The 25,796-nt window shown below is 35.1% G+C and overlaps 1 protein-coding gene across 1 annotated transcript in view; it reads left to right on the forward strand.

Moving 5' to 3' along the window:
• The window catches only part of LOC140139960 (uncharacterized), a 142,431-nt gene that overhangs the window by 99,513 nt on the left and 17,122 nt on the right, over positions 1 to 25,796 (forward strand). Inside the window, exons 4-7 of the mRNA XM_072161745.1 lie at positions 17,270 to 17,402; positions 21,551 to 21,925; positions 23,904 to 24,024; positions 24,766 to 24,837. Of these exons, the coding sequence (XP_072017846.1) occupies positions 17,312 to 17,402; positions 21,551 to 21,925; positions 23,904 to 24,024; positions 24,766 to 24,837 (659 nt within the window). The 5' untranslated portion in view covers positions 17,270 to 17,311. The remainder of the gene's footprint in view (positions 1 to 17,269; positions 17,403 to 21,550; positions 21,926 to 23,903; positions 24,025 to 24,765; positions 24,838 to 25,796) is intronic.

Raw genomic sequence — 25,796 nt, forward strand, 5'->3', positions numbered from 1 at the left:
ACCATATCCCGACACACCCCAATTAATATTTAGCCCGTGCCGTTTATGAAGACCTCTACCAGACCAGTCTTGGAATTTTGCGAAAAAGTATTCCATATTAAATGTCAAGTCTGTATATATTTGCGAGTTATTGAAACATATGCAAGAAAAAAATATGAAGAAAACATATTGCTCTAAGTATTTACTTAATATTCATACATAAATAATGTTGTTACGCAGACTAAAAAATATGAAAAGTAACCATTCAAAACTTAAAAAAATACATTTATTTTTACATACCACAAGATGGCTTGTACCCGGGCTATAGAGCTATGGGAATCAGTGTCATCGAACTTTATTGTCATGTTGAACTGTTTAAAAAAATATCGTATCATTTTCCCTCCTCTAAGTACTTTAACATCGATTTCAACATCCCTGATTTCAATAAAGTTTTCTATGTACACACCTGGTAAAATGAAACAATATTTTGGAGCGCATACGAAGTTTATTGCCATTTTCTATGGGCGTATCTGCTTAACCCTCATGCAACTGAGACAAAGATGGAGTTGTTTCTATATTACTATATATTACTATATTACTTTACTATTCTATTCTATATTACTTTTGGTACCAAATGTATAACTACATGCTATAACTGGTACCTTATTTTTTTTGGCTTACTGTAGTATACTGTTGCGTAAACATGAATAAAAATGAAAACTGAATTAAGTACGTCTCCGTAATATACATGTAAAGGGTTCACAAAAAATAACTCCCCCCTAAAATTACAAGACATTTCTTTGCATAACTTGACATACATTTCGTTGATTTGCAAAATCTAAAAACCTGTGAATAAAGGAATCATTTTCCTACCCTCCCAAAGTTCTTTCCTTAAAACATCTTTTTGTTTTTGCCAAAAATAATCACATTTTCCAAACATGATGCTTTCAGAAAAAGTTGCACTTTTCCACATCCTTTACATTTAATGTACAAAAACATTCTCGATATCAATGTTTTGATTTATTTAATGGTGTTTTTGTTTTCTTTAATTTTTATGTATACGATTACCCAGTCACCCGTGCAATCATCTTGCAGTACAAAACAATGACTAATTGACATGTACGGGGTTTTTCTAAAAGATTTTATTGAGCCGGTGTTTCAAAAATGGCAAAATCAATTTAGGAATTACAAAACATTTCTTTGCATAACTTAACATTCATTTTGTTGATTTGAAAAACTTAAAAACCTGTGAATAGAGGCATATTTTTGCTACCCTCCCAAAGTTGTCACTTCTCAATATCTTTTTGATTTGGTCAAAAATAATCACATTTTTTAATATGCAACACCAGAGAAGTGCGTTGAAGTGACACTAAAAGGATTTCTCTCATTGGAATTGGTAATCTGATAATTACTTCAGGCAGAATTGCCAGACTCAAATCTATTTTAAATGTATATTATTTGAGAGAGTGATCTGGTGGAGGGGGAGGAGAGGAGAGGAGAGGAGAGGAGAGGAAGAGAGGAGAGGAGAGGAAAGGAGAGGAGAGGAGAGGAGAGGAGAGGAGAGGAGAGGAGAGGAGAGGAGAGGAGAGGAGGAGGGAGAGGAGGAGGGCAGGGCAGGGGAGGGCAGGGGAGTGTGGAGATGATGAGCTTATTTAAATTTGTCCATGTTGATGATAGGCAAACTGCTGAAGTTTTCCAATTGCGTAGCAGGGTAAAATTAGCAATAAACAGATGAATTCAGAAAGCCCAAAGTTTACCAACATCGAAGGCCTATCGGTATTAGAGGACAGTAAAGCGAAAGGGGCGCTAGACCACTAAAAACACCGGTCTTCCACACACAGTGGGTGTCCCATAATCTCGTCTTATCCATCCTTGTTTATTAACCAGGTATCTATCTGTATTGAAATAAGCTGATTGGTACTTCAAACTTAACAATGAATTCAAGGAACAGATCAATTCACACAATCCCTTGCGTTTTTGTTTCTGAACAATAGAGCTCCCGAAACAGAAAAGATGAAACGAGGGTAGGAATATAATGTAAAATGACTATCAATCGATCAATCAATCAAGTTGTCAAGTTATCAACAATCAATAATAAACCGACGTAGGCCTATCATGGAATATTACTAACTAGGCCTACTAACTAATATACCAAATAAATAAAATAAATAAATAAGTCAGTAAATAAATAAATAGGCATAGGCCTAAATAAATAAATAAATACATAATGCAGAATGCAGTTAGTATTTTAGTTGCAAAATTCCAAACATTCTATTCACACATTCTATTATAATTTTCTTTGTGCAAAGGACCTGTGCCTTTAATATGTCCGCGCCTAATCAATAATGAGTCTTTCACCATGCTCACACACCATGTTAAACTATTGTATCCCTGCAAGTATTATCTACTGACCAAGTCCTAACAATGAAATGGATGCTATAACGTACCCAATCAAGCGAACATATCAAGGTCATATCAGGGCGTTATACAAAGAATGGTCAAAGGTCAACGTTTCCAAAGAAGTATAGTAATAGATGTAGACACAAGCTTTCGTGCGGGAAACATAAACACATAGTCGTCAGTCGTGTGGGTTTTATGAGATTTGATACGGCGCTGAAGTCTATTGGCTGTCCCAAAATCAGTACCAGACCCGGTTTCCAGACGGCAATGTGTGTGTTGTTACAAGGAATGCAAACTCATTTTATCAATGAGTGAACCACATAGAGGAATACGACATCTATCGTGAGCCAGTCTGCATTCTGTTGCCTGCAAAAGCCGACGATCAGTAAAAAATTCTAAAAGCAGCGTGACTAGATATTTGCGTTAATTTCATGATACGTGTAAAACGCATTGAAAACGCCAAATTGCAGTCATAAAATATATAATATTAGTAAATCACCCAATCGAATGTTAACGTAGGTATGTGGAAAAGAACTGCAATAACAATAACAAACTATGTGCCCAAAGAGTTGTCTTTGGCATGTCGCTTTTGAAATATCACCAAAATATCAAATTTTGGAAAAACGCCCCAAAATTTAAAACAAACACGAACTTTCCAAAATAAATATATATTAGCACTCGGCGGCCCAGTCACTACCTGCCGCTGTGATTTTGGGTAACTCATTGCTTCCCTCTCCAGATACCGGTACTTCAAGGTCGCTCATACCCCAGCCCTTCAAGTTTCCCTTTTCATAGTGTACTACATCACAAAGGTCCGTACGGGAAACTTGAATTGATAAGTGATTGATGAAATTCGTGGTAATCACATTACGATTAATATTTAGATTTAATCCCTAGTCCTCAATTAGGAGAAAAGAATATATGAAATACAACCATGAAGCGCAGGCGACAAGCATCCATTAAATATAGTAATTCTTATCCTCAATTGGCTTCGCGGAACTGATTTGGTAAAACGATCTTACTTGAAAATCACTGTTTCGAGAAAAAGAGCTTTAAAGTTGGAACACTTGACGTTTTTCTCTTTGAATTTTGAATTTTAAATAACAACCATTTCAGGAAGTTAGATTTACATTGTTTTACCTCCTAAAGTAGCAAGACTCATTAAGATATATATGTGGTAGATTGCTTTGTCGTGTTATCATTAGTTCGTTAGGGTTTGTTTGGCGCCCTCTAGAGGGTCTTGGCTAATGAGGTAAAATGATCTAACTTTGTCATTTTACCATATTAAATATACGGAAAGTGATAAAAATGTCAACATAGGTTCTGCTATCCCCTTTTTCTTGTTGTTTTTTCTATCTATCTTGTTTTCGTTATTGGTTTTTGTTTTCTTTACTTTCTGTCTTTCTTCTTGATGGATTTCTTGCTTTGTCCTTTTCTTTATCTTTCTTTCTTTCTTTATGTTGTTTCCTTTTATTCATTCGCTCTTCCATCTTCCATGAAACACATCAGTATATTGATCATCTGCGTTTTTGTCTATAATCAAAACATGCTGATCATGTTCAAATCGAAGCATTAATATTATAACTTTTAAAAATAACTACGAGGATATATGGGTTTTTATCATGAAACAAAGAGCAACATAACTCTAACAGGTTCAACAAACAGGAAGAGTACTTTATGTTAAAAACAACACAGGAAAATGTCAATATGATGAATTTAAATACACCGAGCCACTCCAAAACCAGAAGCAAACAGTGGCAAATTATTTAAAAGCAATTCCAAGTGCAGTCAACTTTCTTTACATAGATTTTCTTTAAAATGGTTTCAGCCCTGAACTTGAACTATTATCCTTTCCCAATAAATAGTTAAAAGTGTATGGTTTATAAAAATGAACGTGTCTTGTCTTTCACACTTAAAACAGGTCATGAAAACAAACCCAGTGAGGATTTTTATTTGTTTTCAAAAGTATTTGTATATAGTAATAAAAAAATCTGTAAATTGTAGGAGGTAAGAAAAGGCAGGAAAATACATTATTGGTTGCAATTGACAACCACTGTGCTTTTCAAAAGTATGATGGCGATTACAGAATAAAGGCAATGCGTATGCGCAATTAAACACAAGTTCCTCTTATATCTTCAATTAAAATAAGTGTTGGCACACATCGTTAAGCGAATCATACCAACACTTTTAACCAACACAATTAAGAATTGTTTTGATGCTCAAGTGGCCATGTATTTAAGGAAAGAATTGTAAATTCATAACTTGAATAAATGTGTCCTGTGATGATGAATAATCAGGCAGTGTGACTTTCCCGTCATGCTATATTTGCGTGTATGTATAAAGGAATGTTATCCTCACCGTAGTGTGTTCGGGACGGATCATAGCACTGAGCTCTTATCGCACCGGCAGCGGAGTGCACCAAATCCACGTAAATTACTAGTTTCACAACTGCCGAGTATCTTACTAAAGTAGTATTTTTGGGAGTTGCTCTGAAGCATAACTGGCGAGTAACCATATGTCTGAAGTGTCTCCGTCAATGGAATAGTTAATCAGAACCAAAACCAGAACCTTTAAGGTTACTACGGTGGCCACGGTGGCCGAGCGGAACGGGCCCCGACTCATAATCGGAAGGTTGCGGGTTCGAGCCCCGGCGACGCCATCGTGCTGTGCCCTTGAGTAACGTACTTTATCTCGATTACTCCTCCCCACCCAGGTGTTTAAATGGGTACCAGCATTCTTAAATGCTGGGAAGGTAACAGACTCGCTGTGGAGGAGGTGTAGCGATCCCCCTATAGCAACATTACATGGAGGAGTCTGGTCCAATCCCCAATGAAAGAGAGATGGGCACTCCGATCACTGTTTATACAGGGTCGTCACCTTTACCTTAAAACTATTTTAAACTGTTGCGATTTGGACGTTCACAGCAGTGAGCTTTGGCAAAAATTGCATTGATCAGCGTTATGTTATGTTATGTTATGTTATGTTATGTTATGTTATGTTATGTTATGTTGTGTTGTGTTGTGCTGTGCTGTGTTATGTTATGTTATGTTATGTTATGTTATGTTATGTTATGTTATGTTATGTTATGTTATGTTATGCTATGTTCCTCGACAACATCACCTTTGTAAAACGTACAGCGTGAAAAAATGGCACTTTTTAGGCTAAAACGGCCAAATATGAGGTTAAATTGGTCAGAAACCCACATACAGGCGTCAATATTGGTGGGTGATTGTATGGCCCATCTCCCTATCAAAATATGGGGCAGAGTTCCAGCGGCACACCCCTATTACACACTCCCGGGTGTAATGTCCCGCCCTAGAACCAGGGGAATTAAGAAAAAACCATCCCGGTCAAGATGATAACAATAGTTGTTACTAGTCTAGTCATTGAAAGTCACAAAGAGCGGGATACTCGCCAACTTAATAGACTAGTAGCTTACTCGGGAGTTACGAGGATTTGGTGCACTCAGCGGAGGGAGTGTGAATTTCAAATGGGATTAACAGAATTAATTATGAAATCGATGCATAAAAAATCTCCTTCTCATGTATAAATAATTACATAAAAATTGCGCAGGAAGTAGATGACTACTTTAATTGCTTTATATAAAGTTACATAAGGCAGTGCCGGTGAAACATGGAAAATATTGTAATAAATATCACATTTCTCGTTCCTAGCATCCGCCATTTGATGCACATGTATTTGTATCAGTACAATCATATGCCTCCAGATATTTTCAAGAAAAAGACTGGTAATTATGTTTGCATTGTTGTAATGAAATTTACAGACTACATTAGCGTCTCGTAATTCCCGTGACAATCGAAACTTAATTTCATGAAAATATTATGGAATTTTGTCAAATCTGTCGTGTAATCAGAGATATATTATTTTATCGATTTTTATTTCAATGCAAGCCTTGAAGTCATGCTATTCTCAATACCCTTAAAAGTAACAACGCAGTACTTCGCTAGATACATTCAAATACTGGATTTTAAGTAAATTCCAGGCTTTAATATTAAATAACATTTGTCTCCATAGTAAAAAGGCGGTATCGTGTATACTATTTATTAACATGTACGCCGTTCTTACTTGGGAGGGCCAATAAGCTGAAATAACTTTCTCAATTTGATGAAAACGATCGAAAATCTTTTTATTTAAGGTTGCAATAAATTCAAAAACCTTAGGCATACGTGTTCTTGTGTGGTAAGATCGTGTTATACGGGTATTCAGTAACAGCATTATCTCAGTAATTGTCTGTATAAAAGCTTTGTGGTTCTAACAGACACAAATAAATAAAATGAAATTTAAAGTAATGGCAATTTGCTTAGATTTATAATTACCTTCATTTAGTCACAAAAGGAAACACCCTAAAGGCTTCATATATTATTTGCATAAAATGTTTTATAACCTAAAAGGTTCAACTCGGTTCTTAAATAAAAATGGATTCATTTCTCTATTGCACTTTTTTTTTACTCACCCCGTATAAGGATATGTTGGTTTTTAGCATGAAACAAATAGTAACATAATTCTAACAGGTTTAATAAACAGGGAGAGGACTTTCCGTTTAAAATAACACAGGAAAATGTCAATATAAGCAATTTAAATACACCGAACCACTCCAAAATCAGAAGCAAACATTTGCAAATTATTTAAAAGCAATTCCAAGTACAGTCAACTTTGGTGTTGCGCAGCCTTACAATAGATTTTCTTTAAAATAGTTTTAGCCCTGAACATGAAGACAATTTTTCTATTATCCTTTCCTAATAAATAGTTAAAAGCGTGTGGTTTACAAAACTAAACGTGTCTTGTTTTCCAGACTTACAGCAGGTCATGAAAACAAACCCAGCGAAGAATTTTACTTAATAAAAAAATCTGTAAACTGGATGAGGTAGCAAAAGGCAGGAAAATACATTATTGGTTGCAATTGACAACCACTGTGTTTTTCAAAAGTATGATGGCGATTACAGAATAAAGGCAATGCGTATGCGTAATTAAACACAAGTTCCTCTTATTTGGCCTTGTATCTTCAATTAAAATAAGTGTTGGCACACATCGTTAAGCGGATCACACCAACACTTTTAACCAACACAATTAACAATTGTTTTGATGCTCAAGTGGGCATGCACTTAAGGAAAGAAAAAAATAATAACTTGAATAAATGTGTCATGTGATGATAAATGATCAGGCAGTGTGACTTTCCCATCATGCTATATTTGCGTGTACATTCCCTCATTTCAAATCTTTAGTTTTGGTTTCTCTTTTGTTCAGAAACCAAAAATCAAGGGATCTGGTCTGCGTTCATAACACTATTATGCTGGGAGGGCACAGTATAGGGTATATAACCAGAAGTATACAATGGCCTATTGTGCTAACATAATTATTATCATGATTGATATCGGAAATCTATCCCGCGGACGACAGTTGATGCTCTCTGTCGAAGGTGGCATATTACACTCACGAGTTCTGGGCCTAGAAATCATATACATGCGCGTATATTGAAGGATGGGGTGGGGTGGGGGCTTGGTTTGTTTGTTTGTTTGTATGAAACATAAATGATGCATGGATATGATTTGATTATGAATTAGTTTATTATCCCCGGTAAGCACAACCCGTACCTCTTTAAGAGGGGGCTCCCCTCTCCCCCACCTATATAACCACCTCTTCCCTAAGTGGCTCCCCTCCTCCCCTGCATTCGATATCTCCTCTATCTCGATCTCTCCTCCCCCTTCTCTTTTCACTTCCAATTAATGCTCTCTCCCATCTGTTTCTCTTTCTCCCTGTCCTTACCCCCTTATCTCCCCCACACACACTCCCCCCACACTCCAATCTCTTCTCCCCTCTATCTTCTACTTTTTGCAGTAAAAATTGCTTCAGTAAAAGTCATTAGGTTATTAGAGGTCATATAATGGACTTCCATCGATTCTGGTACATGGGATTAAAGACATGAATCGATTTTGTTTATAGCACCTATACAATTACAATAGTGGCCCCTTTTGTAATGTCGAATGCAAATATTTCGATGGTCTATATTTTTTCACAGGTGAAATAGCTTAGGCTTATTCGGTTTTGTAAACCACGTCTTTCAATGTAGATTACCATGCTCGATTTCTCTCCTCGTGAATATTGCACTGCGAAATTTAAACATTTCTTTTGTATACTTAGAGTAGGTAACTTCAAATCAAATAATTTTACGATTCACACCACTTATAAGAAACTGAAACCAAAACCGAAACTGACTGACACAAATGTTTGGTTTTAAACAAAAGGTATAAACAATGAGTTCGATATCTTATGATTCAAGTGGTTAGGCAGGACAATAGGAAACCACGTGACCAAAACCAAAACCAAAACTAAAACTAAACATTTGAAATGAGGCAGTGTATAAAGGAATGTTATCCTCACCGTAGTGCGTTCTGTGCGGATCATAGCACTAAGCTCTTAGCACACAGGCACAGGCAGCGGAGTGCACCAAATCAGCGTAAATTACTAGTTTAGTATCTAATTCGATACTTCACAACTGCAGAGTATATTGCTGAACTAGTATTTTTCGGAGTTGCTCTGAAGCATAACTGGCGAGTAACTATACGTCTTAAGTATCCTCGTCAATGGAATAATTAATCCGAACCAGCACCTTTAAGGTCAGTAAGTATTTTAAACTGTTGCGATTTGGTCGTTCACAGCATCTTACGAATGGCAGTGAGCTTTGGCAAAAATTGGATTGATCAGCGAGCGTGTAGAAAAAACCAAATATCACAGAAATACTTCTGTAAGTTATGTTATGTTATAAACAGGGCTAAAACAACATCACCTTTGTAAAACCTACAGCGCGAAAATTTTTTTCACTTTTTAGCCTAAAATGAACAAATACGAGGTTAATTTGGTTAGAAACCCACATACAGACGTCAACATTGGTGGATGATTGTATCCCCATATTTTGATAGAGGGATGGTGGGTTCGAGTTCCAGCGACACACCCCTGTCAAAATGTAACACCCCGGGTGTAATTTCCCGACCTGGAACCAGATGAAATGGCAATGGACGAAACAACAAGATAGCGGGGAATTTAAATTCCCACGGGTAGGGAAAGAAAAGAAACCCATCCCGGTCAAGATGATTATAATAGTTTTTACTAGTCTAGTCACTTACGCCGATTTGAAAGTGCGAGATACTCACTAACTTAATAGCTTACTCGGGAGTTACGCGGATTGGTGCACTCAGCGGAGGGAGTGTGAATTTCAAATGGGATAACCAGAATGGGTGACTGAAGTCAACACCCCCTGTGTGGGAGATTATGATCATGACTTTCATAGGGTTTGTATGAATTTCAACTGTAATCATAACTATGTTATATCATAATCTACCGGGCTTTACCGTGAAGCTTACATAATTTGCAGTATTATATATTACCCGGAGTGTTAATCAATATTCTTTAATGCTATGAAAAGGTTGTTTTAACCAACATTAGTTTTTAAAAAAAAGAACATTATTAAACTTTTACTCTTTCACCAACGCAGTATTAAATTTAATTTTTAACCAATGTTTAACTCTTAATCAATTTTGTGTGATTTGTAACCAACTATTTTTAATACAGGGGTTTTAACGGTATAGGGAAATACGTCAATATCTTTCATGAATTATTTATGAAATCGATGCATAAAAAAATCTCCTTCTCATGTATAAATATTTTCATTAAAATTGCGCAGGAAGTAGATGACTATTTTAATTGCTTACAACGATTCTTTAAAAAAAAGTTACATGAGGAAGTGCTGGTGAAACATTTACGCCCATTTGAAAGTCACAAAGAGCGAGATACTCGCCAACTTAATAGACTAATAGCTTACTCGGGAGTTACGCCGATTTGGTGCACTCAGCGGAGGGAGTGTGAATTTCAAATGGGATTAACAGAATTAATTATGAAATCAATGCATAACAGATCTCCTTTTCATATATAAATATTTTCATTACAATTGCACAGGAAGTAGATGACTACTTTAATTGCTTACAACGATTCTGTAAAAAGTAGGAAGTAAAAAATAAAGTTACATGAGGCAGTGCCGGTGAAACATGGAATATATTGTAATAAATATCACATTTCTCGTTCCTAGCATCCATGCACATGTATTTGTATCAGTACAATCATATGCCTCCAGATATTTTCAAGAAAAAGACTGGTAATTATGTTTGCATAGTTGTAATGAAATTTACAGAATACATTAGCGTTTCGTAATTCCGTGACAATCGAAACTTAATTTCATGAAAATATTATAGAAGTTTGTCAAATTTGTCGTGTAATCAGAGATATATTATTTTATCGATTTTTATTTCAATACAAGCCTTGAAGTCATGCTATTCTCAATACCCTTAAAAGTAACAACGCAGTACTTCGCTAGATACATTCACATACTGGATTTTAAGTAAATACCAGGCTTTAATATTAAATAACATTTGTCTCCAAAGAAAAAAGGCGGTATCATGTATACTATTTATTTACATGTACGCCGTTCTTTCTTGGGAGGCTGAAATAACCTTTTCAATTTGATGAAAACGATCAAAAATCTTTTTATTCAAGGTTGCAATAAATTCAAAAACCTTAGGCATACGTGTTCTTGTGTGGTAAGATCGTGTTATACGGGTATTCAGTAACAGCATTATCTCAGTAATTGTCTATATAGAAGCTTTGTGGTTCTAACAGACACAAATAAAATGAAATTGTATGTAATGACAATTTGTACGATCATAAACCGTTTTGCTTAAAAAGTGGGTAATGGTGAATCCAACGGACGAGGACACAAAACACATCAAGGATCAATAAATGATACAAGAGGATACCTTGAATATATGAAAACTACGTACTGTCTAGTCTGTATTAATTTTTACTTGTTCCCCCACGGCAAGTTGGTGTACCTTTTTTTCTTTCCCGTTTTGCTTAGGTATATAATTGCCTTTATTTACTACAAAAGGAAACATCCTAAAGGCTTCACATATTTGAATTCAGAACAGACATTCATTGTTTTCATGAGGTTTACAACATCTCATTGTTGGTGGTGCTACTATGCTTAACGAACAGTAATATTTTAAATGACGCGTTGTAAATTCCGGGCTGGTTAATTATTTAGTTGTTATTTTATATAAACATCTCCCAAAAAGTATTTATCCCCTTAAACAATATCCATTATTCCTAAACACCAAATTTGGGATAAGCAGTCGAAGCAAACTTTATTTCTGCACATTATGGTGCCTCATTTGTTGCAATGTTACCAATATTGAAGTCGCAGTGTACATTTTAATGAATATTTGAAAGTCGCAGCAAAATCATATTACCTTGTATTCAGTATTCATTGAATGAAATCTGTTCAGCTCTCAGTGGGTTATTATTTTTGTGTCATGCATTTGAAGGGGGTCGAAACATCAGTGATCATTATCCATGTAATGTCAAATTGAAACATTAAGATTTCAACAATTGTGTTGACCAACAAGGTCCTAAATGGACTACAATTGCAAGTTGTCCTTTCAGTGATCAAGTTAATTTCAAAATTGACTGATTAGAACGTTTCACAACAGATATAACCCTTTTTCTTCCTCTTCTTGTGACTTTCTTGGTCACAGAAATCAATAAACTTGTAATGTTTTAAAATGGGATTAAGTAAACAATGACCACTGATGTGAAAATGACATTGTTTTTATTGATTATCATATGTTTTGACCTCCTCCAAATTCACGAAAGATGGAAACATTTTCTTCCATGGATACTGAATACAAGGATATAAGACTCCTGCCGCAACTTTCAAATCTTGGGTTACTTTTATTTAAATGTACGCTGCGACATCAGTATTGGAACCATTGTAATAAATGAGGGGTCATAATGCGCATAAATAAATTTTGCTTTGACTGCATATCCCAAATTTGGCATACGATTACCTGTTTAGAAATAATTATCATTGTTTAAGGGGGTTATTACTTTTCGTTAGATGTTCATATAAAACAAAGATAGCTTTGTGCATCGCCTTGATAATATAGTATGTACATTTTCGTACGAATTTGGTATTATTCAAGTCAGGAATATTTCCAGGAGATGTTTACCAACTTAAAAGTATTTGATTTTGACCGCAGTTTACATTCTTTCATTAGAGATACCTCAAAACAAAACAAAATGAGACATTTTACCTAAAAGCGTTATGTTGCACCCTTAGTTCTGTGTACACTTGGGAACTGCATTTAGAATGAATATTTTCAGACATTTTATTGGAGACCAAAGAAAGATCTTATGTTATATCAAAGTAAAACGACAACTGATCTGGACATTTCCTCTATCAATTTTACATCACCAAGTGTGTTTGTTTGTCAACATGAATACCTGTGACCCTACATGAGCTGTTAATATTGTTAGGAATTTGTGATGTTCATGAAGACTTGATATGTTTAACATTTTTAATCATTTTGTTCGCAATCAAGTAGTAATAAAGTATACCTTTAATACCAATTTAAAATGTAGCGACACTTTGAGGTGTTCTATTAAGACGTGGGTTTCATACTTGTTCACAGATTTCACGAGTACGACGTCTTGAGAGTTATATATCAATTCTCATTTGTCACATGTAGGTATCTGCCATGATTATAGGTCTCCATTAGTGTGTCTGTTAAATGGTGGCTTATTTCATATTCCTTTTGTGTGCATGGTGGAGTCAATTACTTTTCAACAAAAATATATAGGACACCACCACATTGTTATCAAGTTCGATAGACGACTTAGTGTAGGTTTCAGGCATTAGCGAGATCATTTTTTCCTCCTTTTTCTTATTTTGTCTTTTCTTTCTATTTCTTTCTTTTTATTTCTATTTTTCTTCTTTTCTTTCTTTCTTTCTTTCTTTCTTTCTTTCTTTCTTTCTTTCTTTCTTTCTTTCTTTCTTTCTTTCTTTCTTTCTTTCTTTCTTTCTTTCTTTCTTTCTTTCTTTCTTTCTTTCTGCATCTGAAACCTGAAAATAAGGCTTGGTCATTGCAATATAAAGTTTACCAAGTTCAGTGAACTTTACTTTAAAATAGACAGAAAATGTCAACATAAGCAATAGAAATATAGTGAGCCAATCCAAAACAAGAGGAATCAGTCGCAAATTATTTAAAAGCAACTGCAAATATATTCAACGTTGTATTATAAAGTCGTATTTAGATTTTCTTTAAAATCGTTTTATCCCTGAATATGAAAAACTCCTTTTCTGTTTATCCTTTCCATAATAGTAAAAAGTGCCTTGTATAAATTTGTCAAAACTAAAGTCTTGCTTCCGTACAACGGGGCACATTGAGAATTGTCAAAGGTTTGAAAATACTTGCGAACCTCAATAAAGTTATATGTGACCGTACAGCACGAATGAGCCGTAAATGTCCTCAATTGTATTCAGAGTTACAGTGTAAAATGGGCATGAAGGTCATATTCATAGAGTATTTCAATTTGGTGCTACGTGTATCTCATTAAATGAGGTACACGTAGCACCAAATTGAGGTACCAATGAATACGACCTTCATGCCCATTTTACACTGTAACTCGGAATACAATTGAGGACATTTACGGCTCATTCGTGCTGTACGGTCACATATAATGTTTTGAAAGCTCCTGACATTTCACGACATTATTAGTTGCGGAATATAATTAATATATTCTTCATTTACAAAAAGGAAGGAACGGATGAAGAGAAGTAGGCGATAAAGGAGAAGGTCGAACGTGTTTTTATTATGTACTTGCGACCTTTTTGCTCTCAAGCGATGAGATGTTATCCTCCAAAACCTCTTTAATAATTACAAAATAAGTTGGATATGGCTTTATAATATGGATCTGTTTTCTTTTGTTTTAGTAAACAAACAAACAAACAAACATAATCGTATCAGTACTGTCGGCTATTATTCATACACAGCACTTAATTTTGATATTGGCCAAACTAAATGTCATCCCCTGCCACACGAAAATGTTTCTTTCTAAAAGAATATAAAGAAATATGGTTATTTCAGATTTTCTTGAAAAATATTTATTATTTGTGGTATTTCAACTTGGATTTCCAAACGTTTTCTATCTTTAAAGAATGTAATACTAAAATATACCTTTAATAACTAATTTGCAATGGGCGACAACTTGAAGTGTTTTTTGTAGATGTAAGTTTCATACTTCAGGTTAAAAGAATCCAGGTGTACAATGTAATACGTCTTTACCCAGCAAACACAAAACGTTTTTGACATCATTCGCAAAAAGTTAGAAAAGGTTCCCAGATAACGTTTAAATGTCGGGTTATATAAAGGACATATAAAGGGTATAATACGTTTTCATAACATTCAAAAACATTTGTTGGAAACCTACTGCAAATATTTTAACATCATGTTACTTAAGTGTTGACAAAATATTTGGCAAAAAATTTTTGCAAGAAATATTTTACAATAACATTTTGAAAACATTTTAAGAATATTGTTGCAATGTTTTTTCATACAAAACGTTATTACCCGTTTTCATGACCTTTATACAACCCGACATTTAATGTTATCAAAACGTTTTTATCTAAACCAAAACCCAATATATAACATGTTTAAAAAGTTTTAAAAACATTTGTGTGTTTGCTGGGTATTTTACTGTCTTGATTCTGGTCCTAATATAGAGTCATAATTTTCGGGTAGTATATTATATTGTGACTTACTTAATAGTTTTTCTGGTGTGCGCGGTGAAGTTGAATAAGAGTAATTTACGCTACAAATGATGTTATTCATTGGATTCATTATTAACTAAAGGCAAACCTTAGATGACGCTATTTATCCTAAATCATATTTCCTAGCTTGCAATGTGTAGGTGTTCAATACTGCCATTAATACTTGTTCTTTCTTTCTTCTTTGTTTCTTTTATCGTACTCAAGTAAAAATATGCATATGCGTAATTAGTTCAAAACTTAAACATAATGCCAAGAGTATTGCCAAGAACGTACATTTAGGAAAACACGTGAAATCAATGAATAAATTTGAAAGTTGTCTCTTCTTTTTTATAATATTTTAATTAATAATTGCCAGGAAGCAGATGACTAGTTTAATAACGTTCTTTTAAAAAATAAGAAAGGTTATAATATGACGCAGTGAAATATAACGACAGATCATGATTAGAAATATTAGAAATAACACATTTCTTGTTCTTATAGCATCCGTCATTTGATGTACATGTATTTGTGTAAGCAGCAGAAATCACATGCCTCCAGATATTTTCATCAAGAAGAGAAAAATACTGTTAATTATGTTTGCATAGATATAATGAATAGCTACAGAATACATTATCGTCCTGTAACTCTATCCTTGACTGAGTTAAGCAACGAACTTGAACTATGGACCACAATGGCCTAATTCCCATTGGCATAGTGCAATAGCCTCAATGCAAAAATCATAGTGCAAAAATTCACCTCAAGTTGCAGAGTATGAGTTTTTGTACCCAAGGTCATTCAATGATTGCACAAATGTATTGGGGTTAAATAACTGAGCCCTGATAGATGAGCATGTTGTGGTTCCTAGTGAGAACCGAACTTGAACTTTATTTCGTTCCATGTTATGACATTTTGTCAAACTTGTCTTGTAATCTGATATTATTTTATCGATTTTTTTGCTTCAATGCCAGCCTTGAAGTCGTCCCATCATCAATACCTGCTTTCCCATGTAGAAACGGTGTATATGCCTTGTTTGTTACTCTCTCATACTGTATTTTACAAAAGCTGCCTCATATATAAGTAAACCGGCAATATTTGCTATTGTATTACCCTCACGACCGATTATTCAGAATCACGTGCTCGCTCCACCTTCAAGTAAACAACTTAAAATGTTGGGCAAAAGCAAGTGATATTTTCTTTTTAAATAGTACTATTTTGTAAAACATAGAACAGAAATAAAGGATGTAGCATTATTCTTAACACAAAACTAATGTGTCCTCGGTAAAACATTTAAATAATGGGTTCGGCTGTATATTCGAGCACGTCACAACAACACAACGACACAGTTACAGGCTCATTGGATTTTACAAACGATTTGCAAGAAGTCTTGAAAGTAACCATTATAAACAACTCATCAAAGAAAAAAATTATTTTTAATTTTTTTGTTCTGTTTTGTAAACAATTAAAAAGAAACCTTGTTCCAAAACGTTCTACAGTCGGGACAAGCAAGCAACATTTTTGGCCTGATTTTGACCATTTATTGCTGTTATCTCAGTAGCTCATTTTTTCTGGGAAATTTTTTTTTTTTCTGGGAAAAACATGTTTTTCTGGGAAAATATTGGCCCTCGTGGTACACCGTATCATATGCTTACCGAAGTATTTTTTTATATTAAATAACGTGTTGTGAATGTCAAGTTAATGATGCGCTTGTTAATTTTAGAAAACATAGCACGTTTATTATCTTTAAAAAAAATTGCCTTCAAGAACCAAAGTAATTATCTTTACGACAAGTTTCCACAAACTTGAACGTCATAAATATAAAGAAAAAAGAGTATGAGTGATATGAACATAGAAAGAGTCAAATCAAAGGACTCGCCATTCACTTTGATCTATGTAATGGTTCCAGATGCTGTAGGCTTATTAAGGTTCTTCATCTGTTGTATCCTTTTGTCATGATTATACAGGGTGTATCAAAATAAAGTATACAATTTGAAAAATGTTGTCATCATACAGCTGAAAAATCACTGTGACCATTAATAAAGATCAAATACTTTAATAAACAAATACGCAGTACATAATTGGAAAATGTCGACATCTAAAGTCCGCGTAATACAAATACAACACTGGAACATAATGTCAATTCTCTAGTTCATAACTTACTCAACATCTTGTCCTCACACAGCTGAAAAATACTTTAATAAACAATAAGATTGACCCCTTTGTTTTGCTTCGTTTCAGATGTAACAAGATACTACCGTCGATGAAAACATATGAAAAATAATGGATAGACGACGGTATTGGCCCGACAGTTCGGGATTATCAAACGTTTTTGCCTTAATATTGGTTACTTTAGCTGCTTTGCTGCCTAGTGGTAAGTGTTTAGGGCGACATACATGGAACAGTTTTTTTCTTTAATGGACTTATTTACCTTATAAACAATCAATATATACATGTATCAATGCTATATTTCTGGAAACAACTCGGTCGATTCACAATACGATGCGCCTCCAGCGTTTGCTGGGGGAGAGGCCAATGTACGCAGTACATAATTGGAAAATGTCGACATCTAAAGTCCGCGTAATACAAATACAACACAGCAGACAGAACGGTCAACCGTTCTTTTGTTATTCAAGTTGATCGATACATGTTAAAATCAGCACAATTCAAAGATACACCTTTGTGCTATGACATTAATTTTCTCGGTCAAAGAAAGATATTTCCCTCCTATGTAAGGCACATCGTGTGGGTCTATATATTATAATTCGGTCAGAATTTCCGTTTGGATATCACCTTTTTTCACTTGCGACCGCCAAAATGTTCAACAAGTACTTCATTTCTAATATAACCAGCAGAAATAATCGATATTTTTCTTGAGGCTTGCAATATCATCCATCCATCCATGTGTATATTCGCGAGTTGATTTTGACAAAATTGGTAGTCGGAATTGAAAAATGGTGCAATCAAAACCGACATTCTGACAAAACTATAACATAATACCTTTATATGATGTTAGCGAATTATGTTACTTTTGAACCCCCCAAAAAAAAAAAAAAAAGCTCGCGGGGCAACTTGAAGCTTGTGAAAGTCGAAAATATTACACTAGAAGCCTAAATTTCACACCTATGCTTAACATCAGGGTTTGAAAAAATATTCAGTACGAAGCACTATAGTTTTCTTCTGACATGTACTGAACAAATGAAAATTATTGCTTTCATTTGGCGAGAAAATTAATTTTACATTGAAAGGTGTAACGCCAAATTTTGCTCATTTCAACACCAAATTCGATCGTTTGTATTGCCTCATTAAATGACTGAGTGAGCCTTGTACAACAATAGATATCGGTTGATCACCATTCTGAGTGGCAGGAACATAATGTCATTGTGTGTTTAAACGTCAATATAGCACTGTTACGCGTGAATGCGCAGTAAAACAGTCATTTACAATCCATCTTCTATCTATTAATCACACGGGATCCTTCATGGTTGTTTTTATAATTATTATTATCACAGTTACATGAAAATCAAATGGTGGCTAGAACGGCATTGTCGACCGTGGCGGTCAAAAATTGGACTCGCAGAGCTACCGCTGGTGGCGTGTGATTCGCCAGAATTCTAGTCCAATATCTAAAAAAGTGAAAATGTCGAAATTAAAACCTTGTCAAAATTTGATTTTTGAATATATGAATAGAAATTACCCCACTAATATGAGTGCAAAGAGGGTCCTAAGATTTTTCCTAAACATTTGGGGGTCATTCATGCAATTTAGCGCCTTGGATCGTGCATCATTGTTGTCGGACGAAGGTTAACAAGATGTGACTATGTATCTTTGTTCTTTGTATCTTACGCACCTGTTCAAGTCTCTAGTATATCTGTACGTCCTTTGTGAATGGGGGCAAGATGGGTCATTTTTCGTGGACATACTACTGGCTTGTACAGGTGCACAGCAAGCAAAGAACGTCAACTCAGTCAGCAAGGATGTCTCAAAACTAACAACTTGCGACTTTAAGCTCATTGCGTTTGTAGCAGGTCGCATCATAGTGTGATTCTTATTAGCCCTCGACTACGTGAGACATTTTGTGCAACACGTATAAGAGGGGGTTGTTGGAAACCCCACTCTGGATTTAAACATATGGCAATGATATTTGGTATCGATGGATATATACAGTAAGCAAAAGAATTAAGGTAACAGCTGTGTTCACCCCTGTATATCCTACATAAAGACAAATGTGTCAAAATTAAAACATGCAGCCGATGCCTGTACTCTTTAGGTCTGATTTAAGACCTTATTTATTGAATTGAGGGCCTATAGATAATAACATCACTGCTCTTCTCCATCTGACTCATTAGCTCAGTTGGCAGAGCATTGGTCCGGTGATTCGAAGGTCCCAGGTTCAAATCCTGGATGGTCAGTGGAAATGTTTTCACTGGCTGTCATTTATGTATGTGGAGACTTGTGTTTAAAAACCTTTCTCAGACTTATTTATTGACATTTGTTGAGAATTAAAGAAACGGTGATCCAAAACGTAATGAAGATACGAAATAAAAAATTGCACTTTTGTGTTCTAAACAATGAAAGCACGATGCTAGTTTTTGTGCTAATCAATGAAAGCACGGCGCTAGTTCTCTTGTTCGCGAACGCTTTGTGTACAAATCAATAGGACATGCAATGTGGTAAACTGCAACTTTTAAATCTGCATCTTCCTTGGGTTTTTGGATCGTCGTGTCTTTTTTTTGTTGAACAATTTCAACGAATGAGGTCTTAAACTCGAGCTAGAAGATGCAGCTATTGGCTGTTGGTTCCAATTATTACATATATGCCTTTATTAAGGATATAAAGGGGGTGAACGTAACTGGTACCTTAATTATTTGGCTTACTGTATTATGTCTCATCTTTCTATTGAAACAGAAGACAATTACAAACATCGCCAGATTAACGTTACTTTACAGTGACGTCATTGTCACAAAATCCCTATTGTTCATTTACAAATCAGTGTAAATGATGAGGATCAAATATTATAACATACATAAAGAGTCTCATGCATATAATATTAAAATATTTTACAAAAAATGTGTACATTTGCCGCAATGCCTCCTCCACTTGAAGTTGGACGGCATGCATACCTTTCCCCTTCATGTGATAGTGTATTTTTTTCTTAAATGAGCGCCAAGGATTGTTACATCTAGGCGTTTGTATTTAAACGTTTTACGGCCGAAAGGAACCCTCCTACTTCGTTAGATAAAGGTATCAGGATTAAAATACCGTATTTGCACAATATTGTGGGGCTTGAGTGAAAAATATATTCAAGTAGTGCAAGCTTTCCACACTCTCCTCTATGCCTTTTGCCTTTTGCATGTTTTCTCAAATAACAATGGAAAATGAAGATTCAGTGATAACAGTACTTACACACGTACACAACACCCTGTTTCATTATTACTTTGCATACAAATGACAAGGATTGTTTTCTCATGAGGCGCCTGAACAAAATAGGCTATTACAGTTCAAATTCATACAGCATTATGGAAGACATGACCTTAATATATCTCGCAGGGGTGTGAAATTTAAATAGGGTTGACTCCATTTGAAATCATTACCCACTTAACTGTGTGGGAGATTATGGTCATTATTACCTTGCATACAAAAGACAAGGATTGTTTTCTCATGAGGCGCCTGAACAAAATAGGCTATTACAGTTGAAGTTCATACACCATTATGGAAGATATGACCTTAATATATCTCACAGGGGGTGTGAAATTTAAATAGGGTTGACTCCATTTGAATCTTTACGTACTGTTTGGGAGATTAAGGTGATGTCTTCCATAGGGGTGTATGGAATTCAAATATAATAGCTCAATTTCAATTGGCTTTTTGACTATTTTCTTTTTCGAGATCCAAACACTAAGGTAGAATCCAAAAGTAGCATGTGGTTTTGCATTAGCGACGTTTGTCGAATATTATATACATCTTGCTACCTAAGAGCTTCTGATCAATCAGTACCATTGAATGTAAACGTATTTTAGTCGGGACCTAATGGAGATCTACATTTAACCGAATCAATCTGAAAAGTATCGTCAATAATATCGATAATGAAGTGATAAAATGGGCAATTCTTTCCAAAGTAGCAATGACTTATTTTCATACATTGTGCCAGATAAGTATGATATGTCGCGTTGATCTTATTTGCATCTGTAATATTTTCTGATTTAGTTAGTCCCAATCATAGAAATACACAAACTATCGCATAAAGTATTTATATACATAACCAGAAACTTTCGCCAACTCACAAATTCTTTTCGAAATCACAGGCACCCCGGATACATTCTGGGTATAAGAAACACATTCCCAAATATCCTCCCCTCTCCCTTTATCTCTTACTTACTTTACCGCCCCTGCATTTTCACCCATATCCGAATAATACGTTGAGTATACCAACAGCTTGCGTTGAAATTCACATGTGGGTGGGTAGACAATATTTTCCCTATGGGTTTCTAACTAACTCTGACAATCTCTTTTATCTCACAGCATTATCAATACCAGCCTTGTTGGATTTATCACTAAGACCAAATGATTCCTATAATTTAACATGCCCTGATGCAACAAATACAAACAATATTTCTACATCTTGCTGTTGGCTTGCTTTGGGACCCCCGGGTTCCCGACTTGATATTACTTTAACTGACATTCAGTCAATGGAAGATATTTATATTGAGGAAATATCCGGACCTGAAATGCCCACGCTTTGCAGTTTTACTTCATGTGGAAAACACACGACTATTATGTGTGGACAGCGCAAAAGTATCAACAACCTTATACTCGCTGGGGATGTAGCTTCAATACGACTTGATCCAGGCACATCCAGGCGTCGGATGGTATCTGTTCAGGTCTACAGAGGCAAAGGTGAGTGTATCCCACAATGCTGTGCGTCCATTGCCACATTGTTGTGAGTTGTTATGATAAATGTTGAACTTCAGGCACGGACAAAAAGGAAATAAATGAAACAAACACCCCCAAAAAGAGGAATACAAGGGAAGTAAGAAACTTTATTTTGTACCGAACGGAAAGATGTCGACAGGAAGGAAAATTATACATATAGAATTGTCTTTAAAAGGCTACAAATTCGACTGACGATACACCCATTAATACGTTTGACGCAGCGACCTTTAGATAACTATTTGCATTCATTGCTCTAATATGTAAATTATTTTAAGTATTTAGTGTCAAAACATTGGGATAATCCATTATCTTCTGAAATGCTTGTCCACTACACTAATGTGTATGGCAGCACGAGTGTCCAATAACTCTAAAATCTTGGATTTCCGGCAAAAATCTTGGATTTTCAACCGATAATCCATGATTTTCAATCTTGGATTTTCGATCGATAATCCAAGATTTTCAGGTGAAAGTCCAAGTTTTACTCGAAAATCTTGGATTATCGGTTGAAAATCCAAGATATTCGCCAAAAATCCAAGGTTTTCAAGGTTATTGGACACTCGGCCTGAAAATAAGAGTGAGCAATGCACCTTTCAGTACATTATCCATTACCAACTGAATATTGATTGTTATATGGAGCACACTGCAAAGTTTTGCATTTAATTGAAGACCGAATTAAAAAGACTAGTTTGCGTCTGACGTCTTTTTAATTTGGTCTTCAATTTAGTACAGCAAAAACTTCATCACAATCTCTTTGACAACATTTTCGTCTGTCCTGATACATATATAGCCGAAATTCGGACACGGCTTAAAATATGTTCTTCTATCTTCTTTCGACAGAACTATATATCATATATCATACGCTCGTATAGTTCTGCCGAAAGAAGATAGAAGACCATATTTTTTGTAATAAAATTGTTAATTCTGTCTTTTTGGACCTGAACTGGTATATCCAAACCTATGGAGCGATTGGGCACATAACATAAAAAATGTTTTAGTGATGGGCTTTTATATTAATAGTAGATCGTGTCATAAAATTGTATCGACCCCCCCCCCCCTTTAAAGGGCATATCTATTGCAAAAACAAGTTTAACTCCATTCGAAGAGAATAATTGTTACATTACAAGTTGACACTCGTTGCCATTTTTTATTAGTATTTCTCTCTGAAAAAAGAGAAATTGTGTTTGTAAAATTCGTGCCTCGTACACAAATGTACGGTCCTTCCCCCGTTCGAAGCAAAATTGATTTCCATGGCAGTCACAGTAAACGAAGAGTCATGCTACATAGACATGAGCCCTGGATATGAGCTCTTTTGACATTCAGTCATATGTATCATGTGTATAATATGCGACCTTGTAGCACGAGAAATCGGGAAAGTTCCAACAAAAGGCAATTGAAATTGTTTATATGCATAATAAATACAATATGGATATACATCACGGTAAAATTGGTCTAAAATATTTTTTTTTGTTTAGTCCTAATATTTCTCAACACTGAACTTGATATACATATGAACTGTAATATCACAATTTACTAATATATAAAAAAAGAAGCGGCTGATTTTATCCATATGTTTAAAATCCATTAAATTTGTAACACTTTATTAGACTTTTTCTGAGAACAACAACAGTATACGTTCTGTGCATTGAGAGCGTTTACGGTCCCTTCTCTCAAAGCAGGCACATCTCATTTCATGACGTCAACTTTTTATCTAGGTCAAATCTGTCACGTTCGAAGGAACTCACCGCTTAAGTTGTTTTTTGCGGAATATCAATTTTAAACGTCTGATTTTCTCAAAAAAAGAGTCAGTTTCATTGTCCTCATAATATTAGCTTGCCAATGATATGATGTTGTCCTAGCAATATATATGACCTTTAACGTCCATTCACGCTTGATTATCAATAAAAATGTAAAGGGCATTTTACGACTTTTCTTTCTTTTTCAGAGAATGGCTTGTGTCCGGTAGGCTGTCACTGTTTGATGAGTGAATCGAATCAGGTCAACGCAACATGCAAATTTTGGACCCTGAATACAATAGCTATGTTACCAAATACAACAATTGATTTGTGAGTTAATAAGATCATGTCGACACTGATCAATCCTTCTGTATGACCATTGCCATCAAAAGCTCGTATTGGGAAAATTGGACTTTGTATTATTTTGCAAAATTTGATTTAGTGTTAACAATGTCTGGAACTAAAATGCGTAATGCATGGTGAACATTCCGATGAGATTTATGGCTTCAGCAAAATAAAATGCTTTCATACACTCTTAAATAGCGAGAACCAATAAGAGCATATGTTAGAAAAATTTGAATCTTGTATTGTGCATAACACGTTAATTTTTCTTATGGGTTGATGCATTTATATTTGCTTGTGGTTTACATCATTTTTAATGACCATTTTGTTATAAAAAAAATAGCAATAATCATGATTTTTTCCTCCCGTGTATGAAAAAGGTTAACAAATGCGTATCACTTGTTGCGCGAGAAATTTCACTCCCAACAAGTGATATGAATTTATTAACCTATTATCAGTCGCGTAGCGTCATAGGGGCACAGGGGCACGTGCCCCCACCCCCATTGATCTGAAAATTTCGAAAATCCCATTGGAAAATTGCCAAAAATGGCTTATGCCCCCGCCCCCCCCCATTAAACCCGGTCTTCATCGTCAGTGCCCCTCCCCCTATGATGAGCCACGCTATGCCACTGTTGCAATATGTGCATATATTGAAATTTGATGTGTACCATTGTGACATAGTATTAGGTTTGTTTTCTTTATCATTTGGTTTCTTTTATTTTGTTATAGAAACATGTTATACAGTGACGAGCCTTCACTGCCTGCGAATGCATTCGCCAATCTTCCTAATTTACTCAACATGTAAGTACCTTGATTCACCAATTTTAAAAGTAATCGGACCTATTTAAAAAAGTAATCGGACCTATTTAAAAAAAAGTAATCGGACCAATTTAAAATGTTGACTCCTCATAATGACCCTTATTTGTAATTGGTCAAAATGGCAAACAATATGATGTCAAAAGACTTCATATCCAGGAATTTCAATACCATAAATAACTTCAACTAAAAGATAACATGTTTTTTATGATTTAGAAAACAGGACATTGTGTTTAAAAAAAATCGCTTAAAGAGATTATTTTGACGAAATTTGTCACTGCCTGGGTTCAAACTCGTATCTTCACGTACTAGATTTGAGACCTTTTCCAATTGAGCTATCTGGACTTGCCAACAACGACGTGACGTCCAAACATTTCTGATACGTGTATCGGAAAACCGAAAGAGAAACCCGAAACGTGTTGCACTTTTGAGTAATATTTTTTTCGGTAATGAGAAGATGGTTTTACGCTATTTCAATTGAAAATATATATTTTTTTCGGGTTTGGGCAACAAACTCGCAATTGAACCAGTGATTCCTACTCAAGAGTTCCTTTCATGTGGGGAATTGATTACTTACGTTCGTCGAGAGACACTTAAGTGATAAAATTGAGCGACCCATGATACGTGACGAAGATCGATATTGCTGCTGAAAAGATTTGTCATGCCTGTTTTGATCGTAGTTACATATAACATTATTCCTGATGTTTTGTTTATTTTATTTTTGAATTATTCTTGCCTGAAAAACATATAATATATAATTACCACTTGGCTATAATACTCCCGACCGCGATCAATTCGCTGTCGAAGTGACGTAATAATCGGATTAACTACCATAGCAATAGGTACAAACAATTTTTGATTATATTGCGCTGCACTAGTACGTTCACGCGGTACCTCTGCATTGAACCATAGATGTCAAGTAGCAGGGATAAAGACCTGGATTG

Source organism: Amphiura filiformis, chromosome 18, assembly GCF_039555335.1.
Source record: "Amphiura filiformis chromosome 18, Afil_fr2py, whole genome shotgun sequence".
Classification (NCBI taxonomy): Eukaryota; Metazoa; Echinodermata; class Ophiuroidea; order Amphilepidida; family Amphiuridae; genus Amphiura; species Amphiura filiformis.